Source organism: Canis lupus, chromosome X, assembly GCF_003254725.2.
Source record: "Canis lupus dingo isolate Sandy chromosome X, ASM325472v2, whole genome shotgun sequence".
Taxonomy (NCBI): Eukaryota; Metazoa; Chordata; class Mammalia; order Carnivora; family Canidae; genus Canis; species Canis lupus.
The window spans coordinates 59,958,654-59,974,457 of record NC_064281.1 but is presented as its reverse complement, the minus strand read 5'-3'; the positions used below and the strand labels follow the sequence as shown (position 1 = coordinate 59,974,457).

At 36.7% G+C, this 15,804-nt stretch overlaps 1 protein-coding gene across 12 annotated transcripts in view; it reads left to right on the top strand.

Annotated features, from left to right (window-relative positions):
• ATRX (ATRX chromatin remodeler) overlaps positions 1-15,804 on the top strand; it is a 333,614-nt gene that overhangs the window by 148,727 nt on the left and 169,083 nt on the right. For all 12 annotated transcript variants that reach the window (XM_049107206.1, XM_049107207.1, XM_049107205.1 and 9 more), the window contains 3 exons: positions 314-447; positions 748-924; positions 2,364-2,457. In XM_049107206.1, coding sequence (XP_048963163.1) covers positions 314-447; positions 748-924; positions 2,364-2,457 — 405 coding nt within the window. The remainder of the gene's footprint in view (positions 1-313; positions 448-747; positions 925-2,363; positions 2,458-15,804) is intronic.

Sequence of the window (15,804 nt, the reverse complement as noted above, 5' to 3'; positions counted from 1 at the left end):
GATGGCAGCAGCATAAATATAGGATTGGAAGATTATGCAGCATCTAATTGCAATTGTTCAAAATAGTGGAAATGTCCCTCAGATTTTTAAATATATCACAGAACTATTTATAATTGGAAAAAAAATAAGTGCTAAGAGATTTTCAAAAGTTTTGTTTGGTAGCTTAGGTTAAAACATGGTTTTGGTAGTCTTTTAATGACAGTATAAAATCTTTTTACATGTTTATTTCTATTACGATACTGAGAATTTTTTTTTGAATTTGTTACACTTCACCACCAAATATATAGTTTTTTTTACTGTCTTTTTACTCAAGAATTGCCAAGAAGATGCTTTTAGAAGAAATTAAAGCCAATCTTTCCTCAGATGAGGATGGATCTTCAGATGATGAACCAGAAGAAGGGAAAAAAAGAACTGGAAAACACAGTGAAGAAAACCCAGGAGATGAAGGTCAGCTCCAAAGAGAAGTACAGAATGTCATAACTTGATTGCTTGACCAGTTCAGTCTTTGAGGACTATGAAGTTTCATAATATATGCATTTGGAGTTTAATAAAACATTTAGAACCTTACTATTACCTTACTCCTTTTGAGTGTCTGGTAATAATTGTACACGTTTTGTTAGTTATTGCCAATAAACAGATGATTTTTAAAGCAAAATAATTTTTACCTTTTAAAAAATCTACAAGTGTCTATTGGTGATATTTAATTAATAAATCTGAAGGGTTTACTGATTTATTTTCTCCATTTAGGAACAAAAAATCAAGTCAATTATGAATCAGATTCAGATTCTGAAGAATCTAAGAAGCCAAGATACAGACATAGGCTTTTGAGGCACAAACTCACTGTGAGTGATGGAGAATCTGGAGAAGAAAAAAAGATGAAGCCTAAAGAGCACAAAGAAGCCAAAGGCAGAAATAGAAGGAAAGGTAAGACATTTTAATTCTGAGTGTAAAGAACATATCATATTTTTTTAAAGGTAAGAAGGGAGAGAGAAAGAGGAGGAGGGCAAAGGGAAAAGGAGAAAGAAAACCCCAAGTAGGCTCCATGCTCAGCAATGAGCCCGACGTGGAGCTTGATCTCATGACCCTGGGATCATGACCTGAGCTGAAATCAAGAGTCAAACACTTAACTGACTGAGCTACAGGTGCCCCAGTAACACACTGGTTTTATAACTAATTATAGTAATGAAATTTAAATATATCTGGACCACCTGTATTGAGTATCAGCACACTGGTAAAAGCCATTCTCTTACATGGGAGTGAAATAAGAATTTAGAGTGAGAAGAGAACCCAGAAACTTGAGAGATGACACGAGGAATATTGATTGCCTGTAACTGCAGGAAGAAATAATGCTTTCCTAAGGAAGAATAGAAGATGTAATTAATTTGGGTAGATTTATTATATGCAAAGCTTGTACGCAGTCAGTTTGAATTTTCATTACATTAAAAGTCTGAATCCTTCTGCATTGAGTGCTTGCATATTTCTAGCATCATGGTAAATATTGAGAATATAAAAATGAATAAGGAAATCATTGTCTTCTATGATGGTTTTCAGCCTGGTTACACATCTGGACTACTTTGGGGATTTTGAAATATATATATGACAAGACTCCATCCCAAGCCAATTATAGTATAATTGGTGGTGGTGAGACCTAGGTATCTGCATATTTTATAAAGCATCTCTGATATGTAGCCAGAGTTTGGGGTCAGTAGTTTAGTAAGAATTTTTGACATTAATATTACATGAAATTATAGCACTATGAGAGATGTTTTTTATGATAGAGGTGTTGTATAGTATGGCACAAAGGAAGATTCACAACCCGAGCTGAAGGCAGATGCTCAAGAACTGAGCCATTTGGATATCCCTCAGGTTTTAATTTCAGTCCCCAATCTCCCTGCTATTGTTTCCTTTTCAGAGTGCTTAGGTCATTTCTTTATGTATTCTCTTCATAGTTTCTAGTTGTTATAAATGGTAGAAGAGTCTGTATTTGCCCTTACTCCATCTTGGCCAGCCTACTTTGCTTCTTTTGAATAACCAGAATTCTTTTTAGTTGATTCACTTTTGGTAATAATGAATTTATTTTACTGATGGTTAAGTTCTTTTGTTAATTCATATACAGTTAATACTTATATTTTAATATAGAACCATAGTTTTATAACTAGTTGGAATACATTTGAATTATTTTTATAAATATTATTTGAGTTATTAACTGGTCTAAGCTATATGATGTGCGGTATCCACAAATGTATATGCTATGGATATTCTCATAGTGATTCATGTTTTAAATATGATGGTATTGACAAAATAAATGAATTGCATTTCTCTTGGAAAATATTTAATAACTTAAATTTTTTTTTAAATTTAAGTAAGCAGTGAAGATTCTGAAGATTCTGATTTCCAAGAATCAGGAGTTAGTGAAGAAGTTAGTGAATCTGAAGATGAACAACGGCCCAGAACAAGGTAAGTATCATATCACAGTTTCAAAAATTGTAGGAATCTTTTCTTTTTAAATATTTTGTTTATTTATTCATGAGAGACACACAGAGAGAGAGGCAGAGACATAGGCAGAGGGAGAAGCAGGCTCCATGCAGGGAGCTGGATGTGCAACTTGATCCCAGGATCATGCCCTGGGCCAAAGGCAGACGCTCAACCACTGAGCCAACCAGGCATCCCAAATTGTAGGAATTAATATGAATAACCATGCTTCAAGTTATCTGTAGAAAGGTTGCTGTTACTAACAAAGTAAAATATGTAATACTTTGATTTGAAACCAATTGTGAAAATTACTAATTTAAAAAGAGTTGAACATATAAACATTTCTGGTTGATTATGTGTTATAAACCAAGTGGGCTTTCAGTGTGCAAAAACACTCTTGCCTGTAATTTTTGGTTGTTATGGGAGGATGCTATAGTGTAGTAGATTAGAGGTTCTGTAGACAAAACTACCTTCTGGCTATGCTATTTGTTATTTGTATGAATACTCTGTGCTTCAGTGTCCTCGTCCTTAAATTGGGGGATTACAATAGTACTTACCTTATTGATTATTATGGGCATTGAATGGGCTTATAATATGCCTACTTGGCAAATAATAAATATCCCCTGAATGCTAATTACTAGTCTTGGTAGCATACTAGTATTATAGTATTTAAGATTTGTTTGTTCTCTTAATACACATAGCTACTGATGTAGATTAGTAGCTATTTAAAATTCTGCTTACTTTTTAGTATAGTATTTTAGATAATACTAACCATTCTAAGAATTTTTTATTTCCTCCAGAATATTGCACCTTGGCCTTTTGGCTAAAATCAAGTGTATTTTCCCCAGAACAATATTATCCATTTATAATTTATTGAATGGGCTGTTTGAATTTATGTAAATGTGATATGTGTGTCTGCATAGGTGTCAATACTTGTAAATTTTAAAACATTTGAGATCTTTTTAGATTATTACATACGAGGTTGTGCCTGAAGTATAGCAACATATTACATTAGGGAAATAATAGGATACAAAGAGAGAGTTTTAAAACTGAGAATTCACATAACACAAAACACACCATTTTAAAGCGTAGAATTCAGTGGTTTTTAGAGTATTCACAAAGTTTTTCAGCCACCACCACTATCTAGTTTGAGAACATTTTCATCACCATAGAAAGAAACCCTGTACCCATTTCCCATTCTTCCTGCCCTCCATTCCCTGGCAAAAGCTAATCTACTTTCTTTATGGATTTACCTTCTGGACATTTTATATGATCAGTTTCATATAGTGTAAGTATCTTTTTAATGAATGGATTCTTTCAGTTTGCACAATGTTTTCAAACTTCATCCATGTTTAGCTTTAGTACTTTTATCTTTAAAATTCTTTTTAGATGACCGTAAAATACACGTGACATAAACTTCACTATCTTACCCATTAAGTGTATATTTCAGTAGTGTTAAGTATATTCACATTGTTCTGAAACTAGTCTCTTAGCTTTTTAAATCTTGATAAATAAACTCTCTTCACATAAAACAATAACTCCCCTTTCCCCCATATCCTCAAGCAACTACCATTCTACCTTCTTCTGTCTCTGTGAATTTGATTCTTGTCAAACCTTATATAAGTGGAATCATATAGTATCTGTTATATTGTTGTGGCTGGCTTATTTCACTTAGTACAATAGCCTCAAGTGTCATCTATGTTGTAACATGTATCACGGTATCCTTCCTTTTTAAGGCTAAATAATGTACCACTGTGTGCATTTACCACATTTTGTTTATCTTTTCATACATCATTCAACAATTGTCTTACTTGTACCCTTTGCTATTGTGAATAATGCTGCTGTGAACGTGAGTGTACAAATATCTCTTCAGTCCCTGCTTTCAGTTCTTTTGGTTTTATACAGCCAGGAGTAGAATTGCTGGATCATATATGATAGTTCTAAGTTTAACTTTTGAGGAACAGCCACATTGTTTTTTGTAGTAGCTGTACCATTTTACATTCTTACCAACAGCATATAAAGATTCTACTCTCTATATATCCTCACAAACACTTGTTCTTTTCTGTTATTTTGGGGGGGCTGGGAGGGGATACTAACCATCCTAATGATTGTGAGGTCATTGTGGTTTTAATATGTATTTTCCATAATGGTTAGTGATATTGAGCCTCTTTTCATGTGGTTTTGTGTGCTCTGGGTTAGATGAGACAGAATTCTGTCCCTTGGGCATCTGCCAGAAAAGCCAGAACGTTGGGAGCAAGTCTTAGTCTTTACCTTCCTTCCTGGAGAAGGAGCTGTGAATTGGGCAGGTTCCTGCTGACCTCATTGAACTGAGTAGGAAAGTGGGTACAGCAAGTATGAGTAGAGATGCTACAAAATATCCAACCATTTTAAGTGTGACTCTTGGTTAGGGTGTTCACTTGGTTGCTAAAGATTCTTAACTGATTTATAGAGTTCTCATAAAGTTAGTTTTTTAGCATATGTTGTTTATTTTGGCTTTCTGTGGGAGAAAAAGAGCCTGGAGTTTACTAGTTGCCATCTTTCCTGTGGTCACCTGGCTATTTTATTACTTTTAACGGCTGAATAATATTCCATTGTATAGATAATAACACATTTTATTTATCCATTCATCATCTGTTGATAGACATTTGGCTTGTTTCTATTTTTTGGCTATAATGAATACTGCTGTGAACATCTGTATATTATTTTTGCATAGTCATATGTTTTCATGTTAATTCATAGGAATATACCTATTAATGGAATTGCTGGGTCACATTGTGCTCAGCTTTCTTTTTTTTATTTTTTAAATTTTTATTTATTTATGATAGTTACAGAGAGAGAGAGAGAGAGAGAGGCAGAGACACAGGCAGAGGGAGAAGCAGGCTCCATGCACCGGGAGCCCGATGTGGGATTCGATCCCGGGTCTCCGGGATCGTGCCCTGGGCCAAAGGCAGGCGCCAAACCGCTGCGCCACCCAGGGATCCCATGTGCTCAGCTTTCTAAGGGAACCATCAAATTGTTTTGCATACTGGCCTGGCCCATCATTTTACATTTCCACCAGCAATGCACCAGAGTTCTAATTTCTGCACATCTTCACAAACATTTACTATTTCTGATTTTTTTGATGATAGCCAACCTAGTGGGCATGTGGTAACATCTCATTGTGATTTTGATATACTTTTCCCAAATGATTATTGATGTTGAACATTTTTGCATGTGTTAACTAGCCACCTCTATCTAAATTCTTTTACTAATTTTTAATTGTGTTGTCTTATTATTGATTCACAACAGTGCTTTATATGCTGGATATAAGACCCATATCAGAATCCATTGCTTAATCCAAAGTCATAAGGATTTATGGCTCTTCATTGATGAATTTTATAGCTTTATCTATTATATGTAGGACTTTGATCATTTTTACCCTACAATCTTTATGAAATTTTATGAAAATAAGCTTCTAGGTTTGTATGTTTAGATGGTTTTCAGTATTTTCTAGTATAAATACTTTTCATAAAAATATTTGTAGGGGCACCTGAGTGGCGCAGTCAGTTAAGTGTCCAACTCTTGGTTTCAGCTCAGGTCCTGATCTCAGGGTTGTGAGATTGAGCCCCACATTGGGCTCCATACACAGGGCAGAGTCTACTTGGGACTCTCTGTCTTCCTCTGCTCTTTTCTTCTGAAACAAATAAATCTTAAAAAATATTTCTATACTCACACATCTAGAGATATAGAAATATTTTTATTAGGCATTGTTCTTTTTTTTTTTTTTTTTTTTAGGCATTGTTCTATATATACACACATGTGGGTATATTGAGACACTTGTTAGATTACTTCACTCAGTAAATTACTGAAATAACACTGTTGAGTCCAAATTGCATAATTTTAAGACTTTTGTCATGCATATTTTCATCTTTTTTCCTAAGTTTTTAAAAAAATATTTATTCATGAGAGAAAGAGAGAGAGAGAGACAGACAGAGGCAGAGGCAGAGGGAGAAGCAAGCTCCTTGCAGGGAGCCCGATGTGAGACTTGATCCTGGATCCTGGAATCATACCTTGAGTCGAAGGCAGACAGACACTCAACCACTGAGACACCCAGGCATCACTTTCCCTAAGTTTTTATTTAAATTCCAGTTAATATGCAGTGTAACATTAGTTTCAGATGTAGAATTTAACGATTCATCACTTACATATAATAACCAGTGCTCATCATAACAAATGGTTTCCTTAATACCCATTACCCATTTAACCAATTCTCCCACCCACCTCCCCTCCAGTAACTGTCAATCTGTTATCTATAGGCCAGAGTCTGTTTTCTGGTTTGCCTCTCTTTATTCTCCCTATGTTCATCTGTTTTGTTTCTTAAATTCCACATATGTGTGAAATTATATTTGTCTTTCTCTGACTGACTTATTTCGCCGAGCATAATACTGCTCAAACCATGTCATTGCAAATGGCAAGATTTCATTCGTTTTGATGACTATTATTCCTTTGCATGTTTGTAAATGTACATACATACACCAAATCTTTATCCATTCATCAGACAAGGAACATTTGGGTTCTTTAGATAATTTGGCTATTATTGATAATGCTGCAGTAAACTACAGGGTACATGTATCCTTTCAAATCGGTATTTTTGTATCCTTTGGGTAAATACCTAGTAGTGCAAATGCTGGATCATAGGGTAGCTCTGCTTTCAACTTTTTGAGGACCCTCCATACTCTTCTCCAGAATGGCTGCACCAGTTAGCATTCCTACCAACAATGTAAGACAGTTTGCCTTTCTTCACATCCTTGCAAATACCTCTATTTTCCTGTGTTGTTAATGTTAGCCATTCTGACTAGTGTGAGGTGATATCTCATTGTAGATTTGTGTATTTTGCTGTTGATGAGTCATGTTGATTATTTTTTCATGTGTCTAAGGCCATGTGTATGTCTTCTTTGGAAAAATGTCTTTTTGTCTCTTCCCATTTTTTAACTAGGTTATTTGTTTTTTTGGTTGTTGAGTTTTTTTTTTTTTTTTTTTTTTTTTTTTTTTTTTTTTTTTTTAATATTTTTAATTTTTATTTATTTATGATAGTCAGAGAGAGAGAGAGAGAGAGAAGCAGAGACACAGGCAGAGGGAGAAGCAGGCTCCATGCACCGGGAGCCCGATGTGGGATTCGATCCCGGGTCTCCAGGATCGCGCCCTGGGCCAAAGGCAGGCGCCAAACCGCTGCGCCACCCAGGGATCCCCTGGTTGTTGAGTTTTATGCATTCTTTAATATATTTTGGATACTAACCTTTATCAGATGTCATTTACATATATCTTCTCCCATTCCTAAGGTTGCCTTTTAGTACTGTTGCTGGTTTCTTTCACTGTGCAGAAATTTTTTATCTTGATGAAATCCCAATATTTTATTTTTGTTTTTGTTTCCCTTTCCTCAGGGTACATTTCTAGTAAGAAGTTGCTATGGCCAATGGCAAGGTTACTGCCTGAGTTATCCTCTCCTGTCTGATATTTAGGTCTTTAATCCACTTTGAATTTGTTTTTGTGCATGGTATAAGAAAATGGTATAGTTTCATTCTTCTACATGTTACTGTCCAGTTTTCCCAAAATCATTTGTTGAAGAGACTTTTTTCCATTGGACATTTGTTCGTGCTTTGTTGAAGATGAGCTGACCATATACTTGTAGGCCCATTTCTGTTTTTTTTATTCTATTCCATTGATCTTTGTTTCTGTTTTTGTGCTAGTACCATACTGTCTTGATTACTACAGCTTTGTAATACAGCTTGATGTCTGGAATCATGATGCCTCCAGCTTTGCTTCTCTTTTTCAGGATTGCTTGGGCTGTTCAGGGACTTTTGTGGTTCCATACAAATTTTAGGATTGTTTTAGCTCTGTGAAAACTGGTGGTATTTTGGTAGGGATTCCATTAAATGTGTAGTTTGCTTTACGTAGTATAGACATTTAAGAATGTTTATTCTTTGCATCCATGAGCATGGAATGTTTTTCCATTTCTTTTTGACATCTTCGATTTCTTTCCTCAGTGTTATACTTATCAGAGTTCAGGTCTTTTACATCTTTGGTTACATTCATTCCTAGGTATCTACTATTTTTAGTTTGGTTGTAATGGAATTGACTCCATGATTATTCTTTCTCCTGCTTCATACTGTTTGTGTAGAAATGCGAAGAATTCTGTATGGTGATTTTGTATCCCAAGACTTTATTCAAATTGCATATCAGTTCTAGCAAGTTTTTGGTGGAGTTTTTCAGTTTTTCTCTATAGAGTATCATGTTATCTACAGACAGTGCAATTTTCACCTCTTCTTGTTGATTTGGATGTTTTTTCATTCTTTTTGTTGTCTGATTGCTGAGGCTAGGACTTCCAGTACAGTTTTAAATACCAGCAGTGAGAGTGGACGTCCATGTTTTTGTTCCTGACTATAGAGGATAAGCTCTCAGTTTTTTTCTCACTGAAGATGATATTAGATGTAATTTTTTCTTTGGTCGATTTTGGGTATTTATATAAGTATTTTTTTTCTAATTGTTTTTGTTGAAGTTCGAATTGCCACCATATAGTATAATACCCAGTGCTCCTTCTATGCCTACACTCTGAAGAGTTTTGATCAGGAATGGATGCTGTATTTTGTCAAATGCTTTTTCTTCATCTATTGAGAGGATCTTATGGTTCTTGTTTAGTCTCTTGTTGATGTGATCTATCACGTTGATTATTTAACGAGTGTTGAACCATCCTTTCATCCCGAAGATAAAGCCCACTTGGTCATGATGAATAATCCTCTTCATGTAGTGTTGGATCCTATTGGCTAGTATCTTGTTGAGAATTTATGCATCTGTGTTCATCAGGGTTATTGGTCTGTAATTCCCCTTTTAGGTGGGGTCTTTGGTTTTGGAATCAAGGTGATGCTGGCCTCATAGAACGAGTTTGGAAGTATTCTGTTCCTTTCTATCCTTCGGAACAGCTTTAGTATAATAGGTATTATTTCTTCTCTAAACGTTTGATAGAATTCCCCTGGGAAGCCATCTGACCCTGGACTCTTGTGTCTTGGGAGGTTTTTGATGACTGCTTCAATTTCCTCACTGGTTATTGGCCTGTTCAGGTTTTCTCTTTCTTCCTGTTCCAGTTTTGGTAATTTGTGGTTTTCCAGAAGTGCATCCATTTCTTTTAGATTGCCTAATTTGTTGGCATATAGCTGCTCATAATACGTTTTTAAAATCGTTTGTATTTCCATGGTATTGGTTGTGATCTCTCTTGTTTCATTCATGATTGTATTAATTTGTGTCTTTTTTCTTTTTAATAAGGCTGGCTAAGGATTTATCTTTCTTATTAATTCCTTCAAAGAGCCAACTCCTGGTTTTGTTGATCTGTTCCACAGTTCTTTCGGTCTCTATTTCCATTGAGTTCTGCTCAAATCTATTTTTTCTCTTCTGCCTGGTGTAGGTTTACTTGCTATCCTTTCTCCCAATTTGTTTAGGTGGGAGGTTAGCTTGTGTATTTGAGTTTTTTTTCAAGGTTTTGAAGGAAGCTTGTTTTGCAATCTATTACCCTCTTAGAACCACTTTTGCTGCATCCCAAAGATTATGAACAGTTGTATCTTCATTTTCATTAGTTTCCATGAATCTTTTTAATTCTTCTTTGATTTCCTGGTTGACCCATTCATCTTTTAGTGGGATGCTCTTCAAGCTCCATGTGTTTGAGTTTCTTCCAAATGTCTTCTTGTGATTGAGTTCTATTTTCAAAGCACTGTGGTCCAAAAATATGCAGGGAAGAATCCCAATGTTTTGGTATCAGTTGAGACCTGATTTGTGACCCAGTATGTGGTCTATTCTGGAGAAAGTTCCCGTCCACTTGAGAAGAAAGTGTATTCAGTTGCGTTTGGATGGAAAGTTCTGTAAGTATCTGTGAAATCCATCTGGTCCAGTGTATCATTTAAGGCCCTTGTTTCTTTGGTAGTGATGTGTTTAGAATATCTGTCATTTGCAGACAGTTCTGTGTTGAAGTCTCCTACTATTTGTGTATTATTATCTAAGTATGTCTTTACTTTGGTTATTAATTGATTGATATACTTGGCAGCTCCCACATTAGGGGCATAAATATTTATGATCTTTAAGTCTTCTTGTTTATATATCCTTTAAGTATGATATAGTGTCCCTTTTCATCTCTTATTACAGTCTTTGGGATAAACTTTATCTGATATGAGGATTGCTACCCCAACTTTCTTTTGAGGACCATTTGAATGGTAAATGGTTCCAGCCCTTCATTTTCAGGCTGGAGGTGTCCTTCGGTCTAAATTGAATTCTTGATGACAGTATATAGATGGGTCTTGCTTTTTTACTCTTGATACCCTTCATCTTTTGATTGGGTCATTTAGCCCATTAATGTTTAGAGTAACTATTGAAATATATGAATTTAGTGTCATTGTATAATGTATTCAGCCTCTTCTCTGTGGATTGTTTCTTTGGACTCCCTCTTTCTTTTACAGGGTCTCCGCTAATATTTCTTTTAAAGCTGGTTTGGTGGTCACTTATTCTTTCAGTTTCTGTGTATCCTGGAAGCTCTTTTTCTCTTCTTCTATTCTGAATGAAAGACTTGCTGGATAAAGTATTCTTGGCTGCATGTTCTTCTCATTGATTACCCTGTATATATCATGCCAGCCCCTTCTGGCCTTGCAGGTCTCTGGAGAGGTCTGCTGTTAATCTAATATTTCTTCCCATTTAATTTAAGAATCTCTTGTCTTGCATGAGTTCAAGAATTTTCTCTGTATCTTTGAAATTTGCAAGTTTCACTATTAAATGTTGAGGTGTTGTATGGTTTTTATTGATTTTTGGGGGGTCTTCTCTATCTCTTGGATCTGAATGCCTGTTTCTTTCCCATGATTTGGGAAGTTCTCAGCTATGATTTGTTTAAATGTACTTTGTGGTCCCTCCTCTCTCTCTCAGTCTCTTCTGGAATCCCATTTAGATGTATACTCTCCTTTTTCAAGCTGTCATTTATTTCCCTAAGCCTTTCCTCATGTGCTCTTATTTGTTTTTCTCTTTTTTCCTAACCTTTCTTCCTTACCATCAACTTGTCTTCTATGTGACTCATTCTCTTTTCCACTTCATTAACCGTAGTTATTAGAACATCCAGTTTGGATTGCATCTCATTTAATCTGTTTTTAATTACAGCTTGATTAGATCTCAATTCTGAAGTAAAGAAGTTTCTGGAGTCCTTTATGTTTTTTTTTCCACAGCCACCAGGAAGTTTATAATTGTACTTCTGAATTGAATTTCTGACATTGTATTTATTTATTTATTTTTTATTTATCTATTTTTCTGACATTGTATTTAAATCAAAGTTCTATTACTGTGTGATAGAGAGTACTGTTTCCGTTTCTTTCTTTTGTGGTGAATTTTTCCTTCTAGTCATTTTGTCCAATATAGAGTGCATGTATGAGTGGGCTGAGTCAAAAATATCAACTAAGACCTTAGTAAAGTACACCCTAGATGATTTCAAAGAGGTCAGATACCAGAAAATAAAAAAGGAGAACAGAAGAAAATAAAATAATAGGACCACTAAAGTGAAAAATTTTAAAGTAGTAAAAATAAAAAGCCAAGAACCAAAAACATAGGAGAAGAAAAAAGAAAAATATTAAAAAAGGAAAGAAAAGAGGAAATAGAAGAAAAAGGGGGGGGATGATGGTGGTGAGGAAGTGGTAGTGGAGAGAGAATGTAGTCTATCTGAGAGGTCTTAGAGGGTGATCCTTTCGGTTCTGATTGTATTTTGTTTTGTATGTTAGAACATGCTCAATCCCAAATTTATATAAACCAGCAATATTTATATAAAGCTCCAACATTGACCACCAAAAGATAAAAGAGGGGAGCCGAATGGGAAGGAAGAGAGATTATAAGATCACAGAATGAACCATCATGGTATTCCACTTGGTTCTGGATGTATGTTGGTCGTGTGTTAGAAGGTACTAACTTCCACCATTGCAATTGAAAATGAGGGAGAAAAAACAAAAAACACAAAAACAAATATGCATATCTTGTATATCTAATTGAATACATTGAAGGGAATCTAAAAGTGAAAAATATGTCTAAGACAGATAATTGTGGAAATATGAAAATGGAAAAAAAAACTTGAAAATGAAGAGCTGGTATAATATTGTAGTTAAGGTGAGAAAATGGGAAAAATTTCGGAAATTTTCTTCTGATACAAAAACTAGTTGTAATGGAAAAAAAACCCCACAAAACCACACAAAACAGAAAGGATCCTGTTGTTGTATATAGTATTTTCCCTGAGTCCTGGAGCTTTCCAGTGCTGCTTGGTCAATAAACCTGCTCTTCCCTTGTTATTCCAGCAGTTCTTCTGGGGGAGCGCTCTGCTGTGCTGATTCTCAGGTGTCTGTGCCTGGGTGGAGATGCCCTGCCCTTTGCCATATGCTGGGTTCAGTGTGAGCTTTCTATCCTGTGAGGCCTTTTTTCCCTAGAGGCCCCGCCTCTTGCAGGCACAAGGTGAAACAAAGAGGAAAAACAATGGCGGCAGCCAGATTTCTAGTTCTGGAGTTGAGCTCATATCAGTATGAGTTACTGATACTAACAGCAGTATCCCAGTTCTCACTGGCCTAGGTGCTCTTGGGGGCAGGTGCAAGTGCAGTTGCACTGATCTGCATAGCCTGTAAGGCGCCCAGCGGCAGGAGAGTTCTTCCTTTCCTGTGTCCTCCCACTTCTGCCTATCCCAGGTGTAAAGAAGGATCGCTGGTTTTATCCACTTGGGCAGCTTGGAATCTGGGTCTTGTGCTGCTGTATTTGCACTCCCGCGTATGTCTTTCCATAAGGGAACGGGGTACAGCCATCTCCATCTGGAGCTGGTCCGACTAAGCAACTCGCTTCTCCCAAAAGCCCCAGAGGGCTGCAGCTCTCCAGCCCTTTACCAACACTGGACCGTGGTTTGCAGTGAGCTTTTCCCCAGGTACTCCATCTCTTACAGTGACTCCGGGAATTTTGAGGCTTCACTACCCCTCCTGCTATTTTGCCCAATTTCCCCGCTAAACAATTTTCCATCAGGAAAAACTCCAGCGTGGATTTTAAAGTTCCCACATCTCCTGGGCTGGGCTTTCCTGCCCCTGAGGTTTTGATGCTCCACTTTAGCCCGGCTACTCCAGGTTCCTCTCTCCCACTTTATTCTTTTTAGATTTTTTTTTCGCCTTCCTACCTTGTTAGAAGTGAAAACTTTTCTCTGTAGCATTCCAGCTGTTGTCTCTTTAAATCTCAGGTTGAGTTCATAAGTGTACAGGATGTTTTGAAAGTTATCTAGGTAAGTTTTTGGGGCCAGGTGAGTTGAGGACCCGTACTCTTCTGCCATCTTACCCCTCCCTCTTAGATGTAGGTTTTTCATTTATGGCCTTTATGATATTCAAGTATGTTCCCTGTATCCCTACTTTGTGGAGGGTTTTTATCATGAGTGGATGCCGTAATTTGTCAAATGCTGTTTCTCCATCTATTTAGAGGATTATATAGTTCTTATCCTTTCTTTTATTAATGTGGTTTATCATGTTGATTTGTGAATATTGAATTGCCCTGGTAGACAAGGAATAATAAATTCCACTTGATCATGGTCATTGAGTCTTTTAATGTACTGTTGAATTAGATTTGCTAGTAGTTTGTTGAGAATTTTTGCATCCATGGGTCATCAGGGATAGTGGCCTACTTGTAATTCTCTCTCTCTCTTTTTTTTTTTTTTTGAAATTCTCATAATTTTAATGGTCAATAGCTTCTGGTTGGCTCTGGATGGTACAGTTAAACGATATACTTAAAGACCTACCCCCACCCCCACCCCGCAAGCGCATTCACACCCCCTCAGTAGCGTTGCCATCAACATTCCATTGCCTGGTCAGACTTCCACACCTCAGACCCCCTGTGGGTTATGGAAATCCACATCTTAGTGTAATGAGTTGAAAAACCCTTGGTACACCTGTGACCTGTGTTATTTTTTTTAAAATAACAAATATTAAACCAAACACCTTCCCAGGCTCCGCTGCCTCACAGAGCAAAAAAATGTTACTGTGGCAATCTGAATACTCTTGTCTCTCCTGGGCTGGGCTGTAATTCTCTCTTTTTTAGTGGAGCCTCTTTGGTTTTGATATCAGATTAATACTGGCCTCCTAGAATGAATTTGGTAGTTTTTCTTCCAGTTCTATATTTTGGAATGGTTTGAGAAGAATACATATTAACTCTTCCTTCACTTGATCTTAGCCAAAAGGCCGAGAAGCGATACATATTAACTCTTCCTTAAACATATGGTAAAATTCCCCTGTCAAGCCATCTGCCCCAAGATTTTGTGTTTTGGGAGATTTTTGATTACTCATTCAATTTCTTTGGTCTTATTGGTCTGTCCAAGTTTTCTCTTTCTTCCTGTTTCAGTTTTAATAGTTTATATGTTTCTAGGAATTTATCCCTTTCTTCCAGATTGCCCAGATTGTTGGCACAGAATAATTCATAACTTTATCTTACAGTTGTATTTTCTGTGGTCGTTATTTCTCCTCTCTCATTTGTGATTTTGTTTATTTGGATCCTTTCCCTTTTGTTTTCGATAAGTTTGGCTCAAGGTTTATAAATTTTGGGATGAATTTCTCTGTCTTGGCATTAGTCTAGGTCTTTTTCTTTGCGTTAGAAAAGCTTGTCACGTTTCTTGCTTCTGAGAGAAATGGCTTTATAAAAAAGAATCATATACTGTCCAGGGCCTGCTACTTCAGTAAGTACCTCTTATGTGTCTGTGCCTATGCTGAGGTGTGCAGTTTATGGGGATTGTCTTCTGCTGGTTCTTTTCTCCCCAAACATCCAATGCCACCTCTCATAAATGCACTCTCCCAAGAGGGAACAATCTCTCCTAGTGCACTTTAGGTGATCCTCAGATCATGCCATCTGCCTGTGAGTTGCTTTCCTGTCTTCTAAGAGCAGGGCAGCACTTTCAAGTCTATTTCAGCCAAGCCCAGGGACCTTTAAAACTCCAGTCTTTGAGCTCCCTGCTTCCAAAAACTCATGAAAATCAGCTCCTTTCATTTTCCCAGCCTATGGCTTTTGGGACTATCCTCTTTGCACATCCTTGTGTGCTCTACCCTCTCTCACCTTTCTCTCTGACCAGGGCTCCCTCCCTTCTGCATCACCCATGATCCATTTCTCCCCTAAACCACCTCTCTGCACTTTCTTCTTGGATGTGCCCTCTTCTCTCCCTCTAATTGTGCTGTTTGTTCTTTCAGTCTTCAGGTCTTTCCTTAGGTCTTCAGAACGATTTGATAATTATTTACCTGTGTTTGAGGGGCAATACAATCCTAGGGGTCCTTTTACTATTTTGCT